Below are 20576 nucleotides of genomic sequence, written 5' to 3'. Positions count from 1 at the left end.
TGCGAGTCTACACACCCAACTGTGGCACCCCGACCACATCGGGACGCCGCTGTTCAGCCCACCCCCCCCTCCACAGACCACACACGCTCCAGCAGATCGCGGACCCTAGAGGTACCGCACATGCCTGGCAAGACCAGGGGCCATCCTGCGCATCCTCGGCTCCCCCGACAGCAGCACGGACTCGAGGGCTCTCTTCTCAGTTGGGTCATCCGTGCGCTCGACATTGTGAACGCATGGGCCAACATCGGCTGAACTCATCAACAAGCTGGCGCCATCTTGTGGAGACATGACCGGTGCCGGCATAATACTTAACCTAGCTGGAGTTCTCTGTGGGTTGGAGGTTCCAGACAATGACTCCATGGTTCCAACTGGACAGGTTGGCCTCAATTCTTCAGCACTTTTAAAAAGTAGTTTTTTTCTGTAATTGAGTCTTTTTAATATTAGCCGCCATTATGAACAGATAATGTTCTTAGAGATAAAAATAAAACAATTGTGTACTTAAAGTTTAAAAACGGTTGTTTAAAAAACTGGCTGGGGAGGATTAGGACCGCACGTCTGTCCTCTATGCCACCTTGCCACGACCCCCCTGCTATTCATTTTAAATGGTGAAAAGACAGATAGCTAGAAAATAAAATTTGATTGGTCAACAGGTTTTCAGGAAAGGGTAATAGTAGGCAACAAAGATTGACTGAGTGATATCTTGAAAGGTTCACACCATTGCTGTAATTCTGAATGGTGGTGTCTTCAACCAAACCATCTCTGATTATTCAATGATTCTTCCATCTTAAATTTCAGAAGTGAGAATACTGGTTTATGATTGAACAACCATACATTAGGCCAGGGGTGTCAAACTCAAATTCACAGAGGGCCAAAATTAAAAACTTGGACTAAGTCGTGGGCCAAACTAAATATTATTTGAAAAATTTCAACAACATCTGCATGTTCAACATATGTAATGTTAAACTTTTTCTTATTAAAATAAATGTTTCATAATAGTTTTGGTTAAACTCTTTCCAGAAGAAGCATTAACAAATGAGAAATAAAATATAAAATAAAGTTTGCTGTAAAACCAGACTTCTTTTCATCCCCTCCACCTTCTGGAGCTTTTGTTTCTCGTTCAGATCCTTATACCTGTCCTGGTGTTTCTTTTCATAGTGTCTCGTATGTTATATTCTTTAACTACAGACACGCTGGCTCCACACACAAGACAAACAGGTTTGTCTTTTAAAATGATGAACATATAGTCTGCCTCCCACTTGTCTTGAAAGGTCCTGTTTTCTGTCATTTTTCGTAAGGGGTTTATTACGTGTGAGTTGGGCGACAGGTCGCAGATGCTAATGAAAGTAAAGAGAGGAGGTAGGGGCGATTAGCGGGCTGACGGGCAGGCGCCAACGCATTTGCAAAGCGTTCTGGGATTTGTAGTATTAGCTGTGCATGCACTATACTAGCACGGCAGCCAGCGGGCCAGCTCTAATACACATTTGATATGATCTTGCGGGCCAAATATAATTATATCATGGGCCAAATTTGGCCTGCAGGCCTGAGTTTGACATGTGTGCATTAGGCATTCAATGTGTGCATGGTGTAAAACTAAGATGCCATTTCTCAGCCGAAACCTGAATGTTAAGTAATGTTCACACTACAAAATTGTAAAGACAATCACCACCAGTTGCAGCCAATGGCTTTACCATGACTTGAGTACCACACCATTAACATCCTGGAATCATTACTGAGTAGATATTCAATTGAATGAACTACATCAACCCAATGGTTACAAGAGCAGGTCAGAAAACGGGGAGTCTTTACAAGAATTACTCAACTCTGGAGACGCTAAGTTTTTTCGGTCCTTGTAACACTGAAGTAGGTTCCCAATCGTGTAACTCCAAACACTGTGGAAATGCTGACACCATCCAGTGCATGCAGCCCACTTCATTACCCTAAAGATTCCGTGTCTCCACCACACATCAAGAATGGATGGAAGACCAAACATACACTGCACACTTTTAACCTCCAACACCGAAAGTTAAACCCGTGAACAGGGATCACCTCTCGAAGGGTCACGTGCCCCTGGCTCGGAAACGCCGGGCAGTTCCTTCACCGTCTCAATGCTGAGACAGACGGATGGTGGGTGAAAAGGGAGTGCACGCCGCAGCCCGCCAACGACTTCCGCAGGAACATCCCTTTTTCTGTTCGCCCTGGCTCGGACCGGGGCGGGTGGGGGGCGGCGGCGACGTCGACGTCATCATCCGGCCACTGCGCGAACTACATTTCCCTCATGGCCACTGCTGAAGCCGGGGAGGGTTGCCGCTGGCGGAAGCGGAAGGCAGTGAGTGGGTTGGCCGGCTGTTGACGGGCCGTCTCGCGCCCATGTATCCGGCCTCGACGCGCGACACTTTCCTTTGGCGCCGGCGGCTGTTGAAGCGCAGCTTCCATGTGCGCATCGGTGGGCCGCTGGTGAAGAGGCCGACGTAGCAGCAGCCAGCAAGGCCACTGCTTCTCTCATCTCCTTTAAAAAAAGGGAAGGGGTGAGGCCGCAACCTTTAAAAAAAACTCGGCTCGATTTTCCTTGAGAGTGCCGCAGAGAAACTTCCCATGGATCCGAATAACATTATCGAGGCCCTGAGGGGGACCATGGACCCTGCGCTGAGGGAGGCGGCCGAGCGCCAGCTGAACGAGGTGAGGAAACGGATGAAAGCCCAGGCTCCGGTGGTTGGCAGGTGGCGGCGGGCGCTCGGGGCAAAATCAAGGCTTGGGACCGAGCGAGCGAGCAGGCCCCGGCGCCGCGTCCCGCATGGGCCCAGGAGCTGGTCCAGGGCGGAAGACGGGCTTCCGCGCCCACGTCGCTTTCAATGCTCTCGGAGATTCTTTAGTTGCCGATTAATTTTCTCGGTAATAAATAGAATGCGAGTGAAACGGGGTCATTTCGGGCTTGTCCTCCAGGCAAATGACGGGAAGTTTTCTGGTTCGTGCATCCAGTGGACGATGGGGTTCAGTTCGGTCACAGCATTCGTCCCTGAGCCCCAGCACCACAACCGTCCTTGTCTGTAAAACAACATCGTGGATACTTAAACAGCTTTTAGCCACGTGTTTATATTTATTTTCATCTCTTGTTTATCGTCCTTTAACTTCCTCTGTCAAATTTTACTTCTTCGTCGACCCCAGATTGCACTTTAGGTTATCCCTGTTAAATAACGCTGAGAGCAAGAGTTGGCCGGGGTTTTAAGAGTGGTGACAAAATAAGAAAGTGTCACTTTGTGATCAGACGTGAATCATTAAAATTGTATGAATTCTCACCACCCCTTCTCGTGCAAGTCTTATTTTTGACCAAACGCAGTTTTTTGCCTGATGATGCTCCCTGTCTGGTAGGGTTGGTATGTTAGAGCTGATTAAATCATCGAGCAGTGCTGGGGAAGTGCAACGCGTGCCCTTTGTTAACCTATGACGTTATGACAACGTGCATTGGAATTTATTGAAATTGTATCGGGTCCAACACGTCCTCAAGGATAATTATTGTTTTCCTCCAGATGGATACTTCATTTTTAAAAAAAAAAAATTCTAATCCTTTGGAATATTTTAATTTTTTAAGTCTGTCAGATGAACCATGCTACACCTCCAAACCACAGAAGTGAATGTGATCTTTGACCATGATGATCCACCCTGATAATCTAATTAAAGTTAGCCAAAGAGGCAGAACCATGATCCCAGTATAAAACGTTTACAAATGAGAAGTAAAACAGGAATTATTTGGCAGATAATGTCTGTAGACAGCAGAAAAAACATTGAGTTAATCTCTTAACTATTCGGTACTTTATAAACTATTCTGGAGTGTCTTGTGTAAAGGAGGCAAAAAATAATATGCTGATCACAAATGACTAGTTCATATCTTGCTAAGAAAAGAATTAACCAACATAATGTTGTAAATTTACTGTAGTCCCTCAGTGAAAGCTATATTCTACTTTTAATTAATTATGTTAACAGTAAAATTCGGTACTGGACATTAAATGTTGGGCATTGCAGTCAGATTGAAAGAGCAGGCTACTTTTAACCACATGAGGAAGTTAAATTTCCTCATGCTTCTCTTGTTTTTAATAGAAATATATTAGGGATTAGAGTTCAGCTCAGCCATGCTTGGGTAACCTTAAATTTTGACTGTTTATTCCAAAATCTGTGTTGATCACAACACCACTTTTGGGTTTTCTGCTTTTCCCATCCATATATTCAGAAAGCCACACATCTATGCCCTCTTTAACTTCTAAACTGTTTTAAGATACCTGCTTATTCTGTTTTGGGGCTGATTTAAAAAAAAAAATAATAATAATAATCTGCACTTAGAATGTTAACTTATCTGCAGAGATGTTTTATACTGTTTCCAGTATCTTCTATTTTTGATTTTTCATTTTAAATAGACTGCTACAGAATTGGTTTGTGCTAAATTAGCATTTTTCAAACAAGATTATAATTGCAATGACCACTGTTGACACTGTACCTTTCAGTTGTTCCATAATTCCTGCAATAAAACATACCCATCAGAAATATTTGAAATTAACCAATGTCCACTGATGAGTAAAATTTGTTGTACCTCCACTATTAACCTCTTAATTGCTATTAGCCATTTGACACATCTGGTTGTTGTTACCATACTTGAATTGTAATTTTGGGAGGAAGAAATTTTGAAATGTGGCAACTGATAATTCCTGAGGATTATTTTTAAATGCAGGAGCGCATCAATCCAGTAAGAGTAATCAGGAACTTGAATTGGTAGATGATTGCATGTTTCTTTCAGCACTTCCAGATTCATTTTTAGTTAAAATTGGTGTGAAAGAAAGTGTTTTGCACAAAGTTAGTTTGGCAATTATTAATCTCATTCTGGGGGAAAGTATTACATTGGTATTGTGGTGCTTATCGTCCACGATACGTTCTGTGAAATTGGACATTATGCGATATGATCGATATGCAAACACCATATATACTGTACTTAGGAAAGTTATATGGGATACTGAACTTGTGCTAAATTAAACTTTTTAATTTGTTTTGCTTTTTAAACTTTTTTATCATCCACATCACTGTTCTCAACCTCCTTATAGTGTTCCACTGGAAGAGTTTCAGGTCAAATAACCTCCATTGATGAACTGTCACTCTGTAATGTCTAAAGGACCTGGCTGAGGCTCTTCTTGGGGAGGTGCTGGCTTCTTCAGGAATATGTCCAATGTTGTTTGCCTAGTTTTCTTTTTCTTCATAAATTTCTCCATATATAATACTGCATGAGCATTCCTCTCTATCGTTGAAAAGTGTTCAATGTGTGTCCATTTCTTCAGCAAGCTGTTATGATCTGCAAAGAATTTGGCTAACCCCATAACTCTTCTGTACCTGTTCTTCTCCTTCTGCAGTTTCCTTTTCCCTTGGCTTTTCTTCAGCTATTCACTCTTGCTCTAGCAACTCTTCATTTGTTAGTTCCTCAGAACCATCTCTAGGAGTTCTTCAATGTCCTCATCATCTATATTCAAGTTGTTGTTGACCATGTCGACAACAGCTTTAGTAATCCTTGCAATCTCTTCATCTTTTTCAAATCCCTTAAATCATGCACAGTGCTTCAGTATTTTTTTTCTTTGTCATTCATCTCAGGCCCAAACAAAGTTCTTTATGCTGTGGAAAATGTTATACTCTTCCAGAACAGCATCAGTGTCTTGCCAGTGTCATCAGTTGCAGCAACAGCCTGAGCAAAGGTCCTCCTTGGGTAGTAGGCCGTAGATACTGCAATACCCCCTTCGTCCATTGGCTGGATTAAAGAGGTAGTGTTTGGTGGGGAGAACACCATTTTGATGTTGGGGTGGAGGTCACCAATAAAAGGGGGATGTCCTGGAGCATTGGCTACAAGTAGCAAAATCTTGAATGGTATGCCTTCTTCCAAGCAGTACTTCTCCATTTTTAAAAGCACTTGTGCCATCCGGGACTTTTTAATACTCGTGCATTAAACCGGTAAGGTGTGTTTGTTAATGTTCTTGAAAGCACTGGGGTTTTCACTATGCCAACTAAGAAATGGCTTTAACTCGTAGCCAGCAACATTGCCTCCTAACAACACTGTCATTCTGTCTTTAAAAACTTTAAAGCCTGGCATTGACTTGGCCTCCTTATGGGCGAAGGTCTTTTCAGGCATTTGCTTCCAGAATAAGGAGGTTTTGTCCATATTAAAAATTTGCTGGGGTAATTAGTTTATCTAAGGTTTCAACAATTTCTTCTGCTGCCTTTGTATCAGCATTCGCACTCGCTTTCACATCATGCAGCAAAAAACGTTTGAAGCACCTGAACCACCCAGAGCCAGCACTGAACTCCATATATCAGTTTGGTCCTGCTTTTTCTTTAAACATCTGGAATAAATTTTTTACCTTAACATGCTGAGAGGGACTTGCTTTTGTGTTTGTTCCTCAATCCACGTCATTAGCAACTTTTCCATATCTGATATAGATCCCTCGTATTTTCATTAGCCTTGTAGATTTTAGTGGAGCCGATCCTTGCACAGCTTGGAAAAATTTTTCTTTGTTTTTGAGGACCGTCGTGATTGTCGAGTGTGATATGCCTAAACTTTTGTGTTACTACCTTTTGTTTCACTTCCAAATCAATATTTCTCCTTTGCCTCTTGCTGCTGCTATCACTGGCACTGGTTTGCTGTGTTTGCGAGACATGATAGATAGAAAGTACAATACCTGCATACATAACCCTTTGTATACAAAAGATATGAGATACACGTGTTTCATCCGCTACATCCCATTCTCTGATCAGGATTTCTGAACTCTATCATAACCTTGTGGGACAACAGACATACTGCATATGAAGTCGGATATTGCTTGAATGGAAGTTAAGTGGCACATACCTGTAATTAGATGGTTTAATAATTATATTTTTGCATATTACAGGCGAACAAAGCCATTACCTTTGTATCAACGTTGCTTCAAATCACAATGTCAGATCAACTGGATTTGCCTGTGAGGCAAGCAGGTATGTGATTAACTGTCCAGTACAGAGGATCCTGAAGATCAAAATTGGATGTTCAATATTACACTTTGTTGTCTGTCTGTTTGTTCTGCTTGTTACATCAGGTTACAGTCAGAAACAAAATAATTTGGAGCAATAAAATAGTGGGTTTGGCATTGGAGATTTCAAAACGAGACCAGTTGAGTGTCAAGAGCACACATGTCAAACTCAGGCCCGCGGGCCAAATTTGGCCCGTGATATAATTACATTTGGCCCGCAAGTCATATCAAATATGTATTAGAGCTGGCCCGCTGTCCGCTGCGCCAGTATAGTGCATGCACAGCTAATACTACAAATCCCAGAATGCTTTGCAAATGCATTGGTGCTGGCCCGTCAGGCCGCTAATCGCCCCCACCTCCTCTCTACTTTTATTAGTATCTGCGACCTGTCGCCTAACTCACATGTAATAAACCCCTTACGAAAAATGGCCAAACCAAAGACAGAAAACAGGACCTTTCAAGACAAGTGGGAGGCAGACTATATGTTCATCATTTTAAAAGACAAACCTGTTTGTCATTGAAGCAAGTTGTTATTTTTTTGACTTGTTGGCTTGTGAAAAAAAATACATTTAAAAGGAGCTTAAAGGCTATAGAGAAATATTATTTATTGAATATTTTATTTCTCATTTGTTAATGCTTCTTCTGGAAAGAGTTTAACCAAAACTATTATTAAACATTTATTTTAATAAGAAAAAGTTTAACATTGCATATGTTGAAAGAAGAGAAAACATGCAGATGTTGTTGAAAATTTTCAATAAATATTTAGTTTGGACCATGACTTAGTCCAAGTTTTTAATTTTGGCCCTCTATGAATTTGAGTTTGACACCCCTGGTCTAGAGAGAATCATTTTCCATTGCCAAACATAAACTAAGTCACCCATCCCTTCATGAATTTATCTTCATCCACCTTTTCAGATGCCCTTTCAGTCAACTTCTTGGGTTAGTGTCTATTTTTGAGGGGGAAATATTTTGAGGTGCCTTTTTTCTTAAACATGTACAAGTTTAAAAATTGTTGACAAAAATATGAAGCGTAGTTCCATCAGAAGATTATGGCTTTCCAGTTAAGGTTAAATATAGAAGAAATTGTTTACTGAAGGACGTTTTCTTACTAGTTTGGCTTCAACTCTTTGTACATTACAATTGAATACTTAGCAGTATTGGACTACTAATTTAAAAAAATCAATTTGTGGTTTGTCTCTCACACTGTAAAAACATTTGCCACATGGGTTACTCCCAGGTGCTCTGGTTTTCTCCTGAATTCCACATGGATATTGTAAGTTAGCATAGGTTAGTGGCTAGAATAATCGAAGATTAATTGATAGTATGCATGACAGAAGGGGAATGGGACTAAATGGATTGCTCCTTGGATGCTGGCACAAACTTGACTGAATGCCCATATATTGGGTCTGTTGGAATAAACAGAAGTACAGATTTCATTAGGTTGAGTGTAAAGTGCTGCTTCATCTATTAAATTGCATAAGTTATAGCTATTTAAACATTTTAAATATAATTTTGTCCTTTTTTCCCTGTTGTTTGTTTTATTCTTTAATCCACAATAAAATCTAGTTTTCTGTTATTCATAAGGTTAATTTTAAACTTCTTATTCTCTGACTTTCTGCATCTGCTTTTTAAAAATAGATTTGAAGTATATTTGCTTCAAAAAAATATATAAAGTATTAGGACTTGAAGTTGATAACCATGTAGAATGATAACCATACAAGATTTAAATTTAAGTTTCAGAAAATGTAACTGAGCAATTACACAAATCAGTTTCTCCTTCATCAATTCTACCTTCACCTTCTAGTGCCATGGAAAAGTAGCCAACATGTTAAAGGAAATCCCACACTAATCACACTTTCTTCTCTCTACTGCTGCTTGGCGGAGGATACATGAGTTTGAAAGTGCATACTTTGAGATTGAAGGATTGTTCTTCTGTTAAACTCTTGAAAGTCCTTTCGTTAGTAAAAGATGATGTCTTGTAATGTTAGCTGTACTTTTGTCTTCAACACTATACATGCACTTTTGTAACACTATATGCACCTTTTGTTTTATTTTTACACGGTGTGTTATACTGTGCCTGGATAGCTTCTCACTGTATTTTGGTTTATGTATCAATAAATGGTTCAATTCAATTTAAAGAGTGCTTCTTTGGGCTTTCCAAAGAAAGCATTGCATGTTGGAGGCGTGGGGGGAAATAAAAGGGAGCGTAAGCATAACAGAAGTGGGAGAAAATGCAAATATGTCTATGAAAGAAAGAGAGCTTTCTTATTGTTTCAGGGATATTATTCTAAAGGTGTTTTCTTGTGGAAATTTTGTGGTGCTCTCAATTTAACTGGTTAGCCAGCAGCTTGGTAAAGAATAGCATTGCCATTACAGTTTCAGTGTTCTGTATCTGTGGATGCTGAATATAGTAAAAAGCATCTTCAATGTTCCATTAATTTACATGAAAGTTACAATCTGGACAGAATTGTAAGCAAAATTGGAATCATCAATTACTTTTTTGTTTTTTAGAATCATTGGTGAAGATCTACAAGTTATATTAAATGTGTAATTGCATTTTGGGTATAGACTTCAATTTTGGTTAAGTCATGCCATTTTCATATAAAGATGCAGAGGCATTAATAATCACCCGCTAGAGCTAGTGTTTGAAGTTTCTGAAATCAGAAGTACACCTTCAGATTAGGGTGGCATGGTTTGACCAATGTTGGTGCAATTAACATAAAACTGGGTGTATAGAATGTGTATGGACAGGAAATTAGATATGGGTTTATGTGAACTATTAATTTTACACTAAAATGACCGCTGGCTCCTGCTAAGCCAGGTTTGATGCAGCAGTTCAGAAGTTTTTGTAATATGTCATTGTGAATGGAAATTGGGAAATATTAATTTGTTTGAGTTGTATCTACTTTATTGCCCCATAAATTTTCATGTGGCAGTCTTCTTTAGCAGTCTCTGAATGAAGCTGATGCTTTCATTGTGGGTTCTGAGGAAACCAATGTGGGAAACGTGGAACCTTTCATTGATTAGGGGGTTAACTTCTATGGGGGTCCATTCCCAATACAGGAACTGCATAGCTTAAAAATTCTCTACGATCCAAAATGCTCCTTCTCTTCAGAGTTATTGAGGCTATTGTGGTTCTTTGAGGAGGCTTTGAGCATATCCAGGAATCATTTCCTCTTCACCCAGTAATCTCTTTCCATGACTGAGTTTGGAATGTGGTCTCAACTTCTGGAGTATGCAGCAAAAAAAAAGGTCTGCTCGGTGGTGCTGACTAAGTACATTTGGGGTTTTTGATGCCAGGGATATCACCCTGGAATAAGACACTGGTGCAAATTTGCTTAATTAATTTGGAGATTTATTGTTGATAAAGCAGAGGAATTTTTTTTCCATTGTGCTGCAGTTTTAGTGCCTCAGAAGTGTGTGGAGAGCACTGGTACTTCTGTCCAACAAACTGACTTTTGTGCCATGTCTGAAGATTTGATTTTCAAATATCCTTTCCTTCAGTGAACCATAGGCTGTGTTGGTCCCCTGAAGGTATTAAATTTTGCACATGTTTGCTCCCTTGCCAAGAGGTGGTTTTCAAGGTATGGCAAGTGGTCTGTGATTACCAAAGTTTTGAGCCTTTATTGCCCAAGGGTTGTGTGTTGCAATGGAACAGCAGATAGAAGAATATAACCTTGCGCCAAGGAGAGTAATCTTAAGATGGAGATACATTTCTGTCAGTGTCCCAGGTAAAGGGGGTTATTCTGCAGTTCCTTCCAGTTTTTTTTCCACACCATAAACCACATTAACCATGATACATACTTTTTCCTTTTCAAATATATACAGTCAGTTCCAGTTCCTTCCTGTTGATGGAAACAAAGGCTTTGAGCTTGAATGAAGCTAGGTGATGGTATCTGCAATTTTCTTGGAATTGTCCCATCAGGAGAATTATGTCCACTGTACCTCGAATAGAAGGAACAGGTTTGTGGCTGTTCCGACATTGTTGGGGATGGTCTTAGCTCCCTATGTGAGCAACATGACTTCTGAAGTCAACACAATTGGATTTGTCTTTCTTAAATGGTTACAGTTGCATCTCAGAGGTACCCAGGGTCTCAGGAGTACTAGCTGCTTCAATTGTACAGTAAATTTATTTGTTTACTCTCACTTGCATTGATGCACTAACTCCCGATTTTGAGACTGGTGAATCAAGAACCCTTTATAGTTGTAAAATATCCCAAGGTATGTTGCAGGAGTGTGTTTCCAACAACATTTGACAGTCATCTCAAATATTCAGATAGATGAAGAAAAGCTTGTTAATAAAAGGTTTCATGTCCTTTCCTGAAGAAGAAAATATTAAGAAATTACAGCTCAGGCACAGCTATGAGCACATTAGTGCTGGGACAAATTTGGGATATGCAAGGGTGCAAATCTTGATGTTGTCTAGGTTAGAATATGAATGGTGAAATCATGGAGGGATAAGGAAGCAAGGATAACTTTTAAATTAAAGTGTGACCAAATTGGCAAAATGTGAAATTCAGTGGCATCTGGATAAATGGATCTTGGTGTGTGTGTAGAATGCAATCTATTTTGGCTTTTTTTCCCCCGATCTGTCCAGACTTGAGTATGGAATAAACAAAAGCACAAATGAGATTTTAGAAGATGAGGTAGGGAAAGTAGGCAAATTACGCTATGCTTCTTCAATAATTCAATCGTAATGATAGAGCAGGTGTGTAATTAGAAATTCATTTGGGATCACTTAAGACACTGGGTGTGGTTGGACAATTTGATCTTGCAGTTGCCAGGCTGAGGAATGTATTAGGGCTGGGAAACTATTTGTAAGAGTCCAGTGGTCATATTTGTGGCCCTCCTGTTGCCTAGTATGAGGAATTGACGAGGACTAAGAATTGTTATTCGCCTAAAAGAAAAGAAGGATAATAAGTGAATTGTTCTCAGATTGACAGGCTGTGATGGGTGGAGGTCATTAGGATTGGTGCTTGGGGCCAGTTAATCAATCTTTATTAATAGATATGTGAGACTGTGGCATGTGAAAAAGGTTATCCAATTTGATGGAAAAAAAACAATGTTAAATGTGGAGAAGGGAATATATGTCCAGTGGTGGGATCATATAGTAGATGACAGAGGAAGATGTGATGGGCACAGAGGCTGGTGGGGTGGTAGGTGAAGACAAGGGGAATCCTGTCCTTTATGCATGTGGGGGTGGAAGGATCCTGGGTAGATGTGCGGGTAATGGAGGATAGGGAGGCTAAAGGAAAGCCACGTTGTTTGAAGAAGGCATACATCTCTGAAGATCTGGCATGGAAACCTTGTCCTGGGAGCAAATGCTATGGAGTAATTGAGAGAAGGGAATGGAATCCTTGTGGGGGACAGGGTGTGAAGAGGTGTAGTCAAGGTAGCTGTGGGAGTTGGGTTTGTAGATGATGTCTGTCGAGAGTTTGTCTCCTGAGATGAGAATAAGGACAGAGATCAAGAAAAGAGAGAATGTTGCTGAGCTAGGGTGGTTGTTGGCAGCAAAATGGATGAAATCAATGAGCTCATCGTGAGTGCATGAGGTAGTACCAAATTAGTCATTGATGTAGCAGAGTAAGAGTTAAGGGGCCTTGTCTGTGCCTTGTCTGTGCTGGCTTGTAGCATGATTGCTCCAAGTAGCCAACAAAAAGGCAAGCATACCAGGGCCCCACGGCTACCCCTTTGACCTGGAGAAAGTGGGATGAGTCCAAGGAGGTTATTCAGGGTGAGAACAAGTTTTGCCAGCTGGAAGGGGACTGAATGGGTCTTTTGTCCAGAAAGAACAAAGGGCTTTGAGGCCTTTAAGGGGAAATAGTGATTGGATATCTCTACCATCATCAACTTGGCCCTCACCTGCATATCCTCCATTACCCTGTATCCGGAGCTCCTGTTGTGGTCTCTACTTTGGAGAGACTGGGTGTAGACTGGGAGATTGCTTTGTTGAGTACCTCAGCTCTGCTGCAATAGTGTGGATCTCCCAGTGGCCACCCATTTCAATTCCCTGTCCCATTCCCTTGCTGAAATGTCTTTCCATGGTCTTATGCACTGCCAGAGTGAGGCCACCCACAAATTGGAGGTTCCAACACCTCATCTTCTATCTGGGCACCCTCCAACTGGATGGCATTAACACAGACTTATCTGGCTTATGTTTAAACCCACCCCCTCCCCCACGACTTCTTCCCCTGTTGCCATTCCCCATCTCTCTCTCTTCCCTTTTCCCTGTCTCATTTCACAGAACCAAAATTAATTCTCACCTTTCCTCTGATCATATCCAATTAGCACCTTTTGTTGGTCTTGACTAATCCAGCTGTCACTCTTTATTCTGATGCCTTCCTGTGATTATTCCTTGAAGAATGGCTCAGGCCTGAAACATCAACAATATATCTATGGATGCTGTAAGTCCGTCTGAGTTCTTCCAGCATTTCTGTGTTTTTAACTGCAATCACAGCATCTACAGACTTGGGGGTAAGTCGGGTGGGCAAGGGGGAGAGATCGGCAGCACAAGTCGGGCGGGTGAGGTGGGGGAGACAGGCAGCGTGAGTCGGGTGGGTGAGGGGTGAGAGACTGGCAGTGCGAGTCGGGTGGGCGAAGGGGGGGAGACTGGCAGCACTAGTCAGCCGGGAGGGAGGTGGGTGGGGGGGAAATGACAGCGCGACTGGAAGGGGGTTTAAATCTGGCTTTCCAAAATTCAGAAAAATCCAAAATTCGGGACACACTGTCTCCCAAGGGTTCCAGATAAAGGATTGTGTACCTGTAGCAGAAACTGTCCCACTGATGATGCTATTTCCTTGTCCCTTCACTCCATTCTGATCCACCTGCAAAGTGACTTCTATGCCAGGCTATTGTTCATCAACTCACCATTTAATACAATCATTCCCCAGAGCCTGGTGGAGAAGCTGTCCTCGTTGGGACTCAACACCCCCTCTGCAACTGGATTCTGGACTTCCTAATGGAAAGACCACAGTCTGACTGGGTCAATCGTAGAATGTTGAGCACCATTGTGCTAGCACTGGCGCACCTCAGGACTGTGTGCTCATACTGCTCCTGTTCGCACTTCTGGCTCATGACTGCATCGCCAGTTCCAGCTCCAACAGTGTCATCAAGTTTGCAGATGACACAACAGTAGTTGGCCTCCTCAGCAACAACGATGAGTCGCACGAGAGAAGAGGTGAAAGATCTTCTGATGTGGTGCGAGAATAACAGCCTGGACTGGACAAGATGAAGATGATGATTGTGCTCCACTACACATAACAACTCTGTAGTGGAGCACAAAGTTCCTTGGAGCTCACTTAACTAGTAACCTATCACGGACACACATCTCCTCACTTGTCCGAAAGGCATGACTGTACCTCCTGAGAAGATTGAGGCAGGCAAGGCAACTGGCCATCATTATCTCAACATCTGTCGGAGCACTATCAAGAGCATCCTGGCCAGCTACATCATGATGTGATATGGTTGCTACAGAGAAATGAATCAGAGGTCAATCCACAGGACCCAAGTATGGCAGAGAGGATTACTTGGGTCTCCCTCCCCACCCCCAATTGATGTGATCTACTAGGACCGTCTGAAGAGAGCGCACAAAATTATTGAGGACCTCCTCCACCCTGCACACAGCATCTTTCAGTTGCTCCTGTCGGGAAAGAGATACAGGAATATCAGAGCCAGTACAGCCATGATGGGGAATAGCTTCTTCCCAGTAAGAATGCTGAATGACCAAAGGGACTGCTCACATTAACCATCTGAGACACTCGTGTTCATGAAACAATATTTCTTTGTATGTTATAATCTGGTTGTGCGTTTTGCACTGAGGACTGGAGAATGCTCTTTCATTGGGTTGTACTTGTGCAATCAGATGACAATAAGCTTGGGGGAAAAAAAAACAGTTTCAGGTTCTTGAAGATAAAGTGATCATAGTTGTTATTCAGGACTGTACTTGTTTCTGAAATATGTACCATCTACAAAGGCACTAGAGTGACTCCAGCATTCTGAAAATCACTAGTCAATCACCAAGAATGGCTAAAACAGGAACACTTTCAAACTACACACATTTGTTAATGGATCCAATCGCTGGAAATCCTGACTCCGAAGCATTCCTGGGATTGCCTTGAATGGGTGACTCATCACATTTAAAAGCAATAAATCCTGAGAAATGAAATGCTGACTCCTAAATAATTGTTCCCATTGTTTTATTTAAAATTTTTATTATTTGATTGTAGAAACTCTTGCTGTTGTTTTGTTCTTTGAGCAATTAGTTCATATTAATCATTACATAAATTAAGGGTTTGAAGTTGTTTTCAGTTCTTTAAAATTGGAGGCCAACTGCAAATTGGAAGAATGTCTTGTATCAGTCTCCAACTGGATGAGATTAATGACTTCTCCGGTTTCTGTTAATCCTCCCCCGCACTGCTCTCTCATTTTCACTACACCTGTCTCCACCAGGTCCTCACCCACTTCCCTTCTCTCATTGGAGACCTACCCTTCTTCACCCTCTCACCTATGTTCTCCTATTACTACTTCCCTGTTGACCTGTGCTCTTCCTCCTCTCCCTCACCTTTTTATTCAAGCGTCTATCTGTTTTTCCACATTCCTGCCAAAGGGCCATGGGGGAGGGGGCAGGAAACATTGATTGTTTTTGACTTCCTATGGATGTTGTTACCTGCTGAGTTTCTTCCAGCATTTTGTTTTTATCAAAGTGGCATCATCTGTCAAGGAATACTTAGATTTATTCCTGTTAACAATGGTGTAAATGTTCTGTAATTTTTCCTTCCAGAGTATCAGATTGAAAAAGAAAGAGCGACTAGCTTCATTTTTCTGTACTTGGGCTTGGGTGAAGCCTGGGTTGGAGGACTAAGTTGTGGGGAGAGATGAATAGACTGGACATTTTTTTTCTCCAGTGAAGGATGCTGAAGGGTGACAGTATAAATATGCAAGATAATGGCAAGCTTTGATCATGTAGATGACAAGGGAGATGGTCAGAAATTCAAACTAAGATGGCAAAGTAAGCCTAGCTAAGAAGATAGGCAAATGGGATGGGGGGGGGAGGGGTGCATGGTCATGTTGGGCTGAGGAGCCAATTAAAGTTCTGTATGACTATGGGAGGATGGGTTTTTTATCATTATTGGTATCAAAGACTAAATGTATTTTACTTGTAGATTTCAATACTCTTGAGTCGTTGCAGGTTCTAAATGTTTGCTTTACAGAGGACTGGCATGTAGTACAAGGGACTGGATATTAGATTGGAAGGGAGTCATAAAATGTGGTTTAAATGAGGGAGCAGCTGATAGAAACCACATTGTAAAAGCCAGGAAATTCTTGTGCCATACTCCCAAAGTTTTCCTTTAAAATGAGACCGAGGTTCAGGATTGAAATAAACATTGAACTTGGATGATTTCTAGACACTGCTGAGATAGAGCATATTCATTTAAATTAAACCAGTTTTGAAATAATTCTCTAAGAGTGAAAATGACAAATATCAAAATTTAGCATAAAATAATTTTAAATCAATTATTTTGTGAACATGTATCTTGTTAAGCTCCTGAAATCAACTGGAGTTTCAGCTACTTTTGTGTTTTGGGTTCAGGGCCCACTTGAGACCTGGTCATATAAATTTGGATGGTTGGATTGCTTTCTTTGGTGAATGTAGAGGTCCTTGCCATGATTAGCGGGGGAGTGTTCCTGAGGATCCTCAGTCACCACTCTGATCAATAGATCTAGCTATTTTACAGAGGAACTTGTAGCATTAATCTTGTTATGCACTCAAGTGGTGTACATGTTAAATATTCTGTGCACGCCTCATTGAATTTTTAGCATCTTCCTTTTCTTATGTGATTTTGGTTGATTCATTTGTAATTTTGAGAGCTCTTTACAAAGATCAAGTTGCTGCTCTCTTTAATCAAATGCAGATATTTAGTACCACATGAGTAATTTCCAAGATCATTGACTCCACTTCAAGAATAAGAAATCATAATCCATTTGGTAGCTGATGTGATGTAATTTCAAATGTATTAATTCTCTAGGTGTAATTTACTTGAAAAATACTATTACACAATTCTGGGCTGAGCGTGAAGCTGCTTCAAGTGATGCGCCATCGTTCACTATACCAGAGGAAGATCAACAGTTCATCCGTGAGAATATTATAGAAGCTATAATTCAGTCACCAGAGTTGATAAGGTTTGTCAATTTTAAAATGTTTATTTGCCGCAGGCATATATAAAATTTGTGTCTGCTTTCAATGAGAATTTGTGTGTTTGGAAGAGTATCACGTTCGGTGGGTTCACAGAGGGATGAGTCTGGACACAAGTGTTACAATCACAGGCAACTTTAATAAACACACAGGAAACACTGTCGGACCCAGTGGCCCCCTATACTCTACATGCTCACATATCTGTACAGACAGGGTCTTTGACATACACCCACACACACATCCGGTTCCCTGTACTAATGGGGGTGTGGTCTTCCGTAAACACTGTTTACGGAAGTGTTGTGCACACTTTACCTGCGATGCTTCCAACGATATTCACAGTAGTAACCTGGCGTGGAGTGGTGTCCAGGGGTTGGACCACGAGGCAGAGAGAAAGAATATTCTATATGTTGATGTTATATACAGTTGGGATCTGGGCATCTAGCTAATAATGATCCTCTGTAATTTAAACGAGCCAATGACAAGGTGTGCACTAATGGGTGGCTGGAGTCCAACCTTGATTGACAGGTGATGTGACTTCCGAATAAGTTTCAGACAGGGAAGTTACTTGACCAGTCGCAATCCACAATATTCCAGATAGGCAGGGAGGCAGTGTGTTTTTCCACAATCCACATATAACAGAATTGATGATGAAGTTTTCTTAATGTTTGAATCTTGCATTTGTTCTGTTAACAGCTTTAACCCAAATGACTTTCATCTTAGCTAAGGGGATTTTTTTTTGGTTTATGGATTTGAAATTTCCAATCGTCAGAATTTATTGTCAGGAACAAGTCACAAATGTTGGTGTTTTGCAGCAGCGTCACAGTGCAAACGTTCATATAAACCACCTTAAAAATATAAATTAAAAAAAACCAAAATGGTGCATGTTAAGTAAGGCAGTGTCTTTGGTTCATTGATCATTCAGGAATCTGATGGCAGCAGGGAAGAAGCTGTCTTTGTGCAGCTAAATGCTTGTCTTTCGGCTCCTGTACCTTTTTCGCAATGGTAGCAGAGTGAAGAGGCCATGACCTGGGCGATGGGGGTCTTTGAGGATAGAGGCTGGTTTATTAAGATACTGTCTCGTAGATGTTCTCGATGGAGCGAAGACTGGTGCTGCCTGTGATGTCGCAAGCCGAGTTAATAACCCTCTCGAGTTTATTGTTGTCCTGAGAGTTGGCACTACCATACCAGATAGTGATGCAACCAACCTGAAGTTTTTGAGAGTCTTTGGTGACACTCTGAATCTCTTCAAGCACCTCATCAACATGGAGGCTCTGGGACAGATCTTCGGAGATGTCAACACCCAGGAATTTGAAGTTCTTGACCCTCTCCACTATGAGCCCTCAATGAGGACTGTGTTCCCCTGACTTCCTCCTGAAGTTCACAATCATCTCCTTGATTTTGCTAATGTTGAGCGCAAGATTGTTGGTGTGAAACCTCAATGACTTGATCAGTCTGTCTCCTGTGCACTTACTCATTGCCGTTTGTGATTCTATTGACAACTGTGGTGTAATCGGCAAATTTGTAGATAGCATTGGAATTGTGCCTGGCCACACAGTCCAGTCATGGGTGTTTCATGAGTAGAGCAGTGGGCTAAGCACCCATTCTTGAGGTGCACATGTGTTGATAATCAGTGAGGAGGAGCCTTCTCTTTGCCTCCCTTTTCATCCTTTTTCATTCAATGGTCTTTAATGTTAGATCCTTGTTTTGTCTGATAATCATTTCAAATATCTGTTCCAAGTGGTTGCTCTTTAGTTATGATACATGTTGATGTCTTTTACTTTAGAGGTGAAGCTTGATCACATTCTTTTCTCACATTAATGAAGAAGTCACAGTCAGGTGTTCTGGTTTGTTTATTCTCTCTATAATATTTCACTGTATATTTTTTAAAAATCCAATCCATAGGCTGTTTTAATTGGAGCAATTTTCTTTCCACTGGATGTTGGTTGCTCCTGTCATATTCCATAATATATAATTTTTGATAAATTTGATTCCAGTAGCTTAATACCCATATTTTCGTACTTGCTTCAAGCTGACCATTGTCTCTTTTCTTGTGTTCCCTTTTACATTAATAAATAGAATGGCTGCTTGAATTAGCCACAAGAAATAAAACCAGAATTGCAATTTTTGCAAGGGTAATAGGCTATAAATTAGGGTTAATGATTTAAAATAACAAACCATTATTTGTTAAAAGTGGTTAAAAACTGCATATGAGTGCCTCATAATCTGGGATAGTTGTAGCTATTGCATTTGTGTGTGTTCATTTGGCTGTACTAGAATTTAGAACTTGAATATAACTTGCCTGAATTGGTTGTTTTTAGGCTTATTCATCATGTTCACTTATAGAACTTTTAAATTTGTTTTTGTGAATTTTTGGTATAATCTCAATATTTTGAATAATACTGATCTATTTTTGTCCTAGGGTGCAACTTACAACATGCATTCATCAAATAATCAAGCATGACTATCCTGGCAGGTGGCCAGCTGTTGTGGATAAAATTGGTTTCTACCTACAGTCTGACAACAGTGCCTACTGGCTTGGGATCCTTCTCTGCCTCCATCAGTTAGTGAAGAACTACGAGTAAGCTGTTCATGCATATTTGGTTGGAGTAATTTTCTAATATGATTGCTTATTACTGCATCTAATCAAGCCAAAATAGCAATTTGATTTTGATCTGTGAGTTTAAGACATACTTATGTCATCTTCCAACCAGCTTCCCAGCATTCTCCTGGTCTCGTATCCCAAAAATACTTGGCAGAATGCCATTCTGACAGGTGGTAATTATTGATGCCATTGCCATGCAGAGGGAAAGAATATTTGGGATGGAATTGTAAAGAACACTGCAATATCGATTCAAACCAGAACTGTGTTGAAATAGTGAAACTAAAGAATGTATGTTTTATGTCCAGGGATATTTTCTGGTGTTGCTATTTTAATTTTTTTTTTTGCTTACTGTCTCTACACAGGTATAAGAAATCAGAGGAACGTAGTCCATTGGTGGCAGCTATGCAACACTTCTTGCCAATGATAAAAGATCGATTTGTCCAACTTCTCTCAGATTCTTCAGATCATTCTGTACTCATTCAAAAACAAATCTTCAAAATTTTCTATGCTCTTGTTCAGGTATCATGACAGAAAATGAAATGGTTTCTCCCTTTCTCTGGACATTAGCTAACCAAGGAATAGATAATTAATAGTGTATTGTCTTTGAATGTGGCTGCTTTGTCCTCATCACATTTACTGAAATGTTCACCAAAAGCAAACTTGGAACCATTCTCGAGTTCCCACAGAGACCATCCTTAATAGTTTATTGTTTTGTGTAAGTACTGCCAATTGTTTATGGAGGTCACCTGTTTCA

The 20576-nt window shown here is 40.8% G+C and overlaps 1 protein-coding gene and 1 long non-coding RNA gene across 2 annotated transcripts in view; one reads left to right on the top strand and one right to left on the bottom strand.

The window, feature by feature from the left end:
* Positions 1–1669: 1669 nt before the first annotated feature.
* LOC138744327 (uncharacterized) lies at positions 1670–3389 on the bottom strand. Its single transcript, XR_011345447.1, has 2 exons — positions 3295–3389; positions 1670–3042 (listed from the first exon to the last, which is right to left on the bottom strand). It is a non-coding gene; the product is annotated as an uncharacterized lncRNA (long non-coding RNA).
* ipo7 (importin 7) overlaps positions 2330–20576 on the top strand; it is a 55314-nt gene continuing 37067 nt past the window's right edge. The window contains exons 1-5 of the mRNA XM_069900264.1: positions 2330–2676; positions 6912–6993; positions 17054–17207; positions 19640–19798; positions 20185–20341. Coding sequence (XP_069756365.1) covers positions 2593–2676; positions 6912–6993; positions 17054–17207; positions 19640–19798; positions 20185–20341 — 636 coding nt within the window. The 5' untranslated portion in view covers positions 2330–2592. The remainder of the gene's footprint in view (positions 2677–6911; positions 6994–17053; positions 17208–19639; positions 19799–20184; positions 20342–20576) is intronic.

This window comes from Narcine bancroftii, chromosome 1 (genome assembly GCF_036971445.1).
Source record: "Narcine bancroftii isolate sNarBan1 chromosome 1, sNarBan1.hap1, whole genome shotgun sequence".
In the NCBI taxonomy this organism is placed as follows: Eukaryota; Metazoa; Chordata; class Chondrichthyes; order Torpediniformes; family Narcinidae; genus Narcine; species Narcine bancroftii.
Note: the sequence above shows the minus strand (reverse complement) of the source record. Positions and strands in the feature narration are given on the sequence as shown.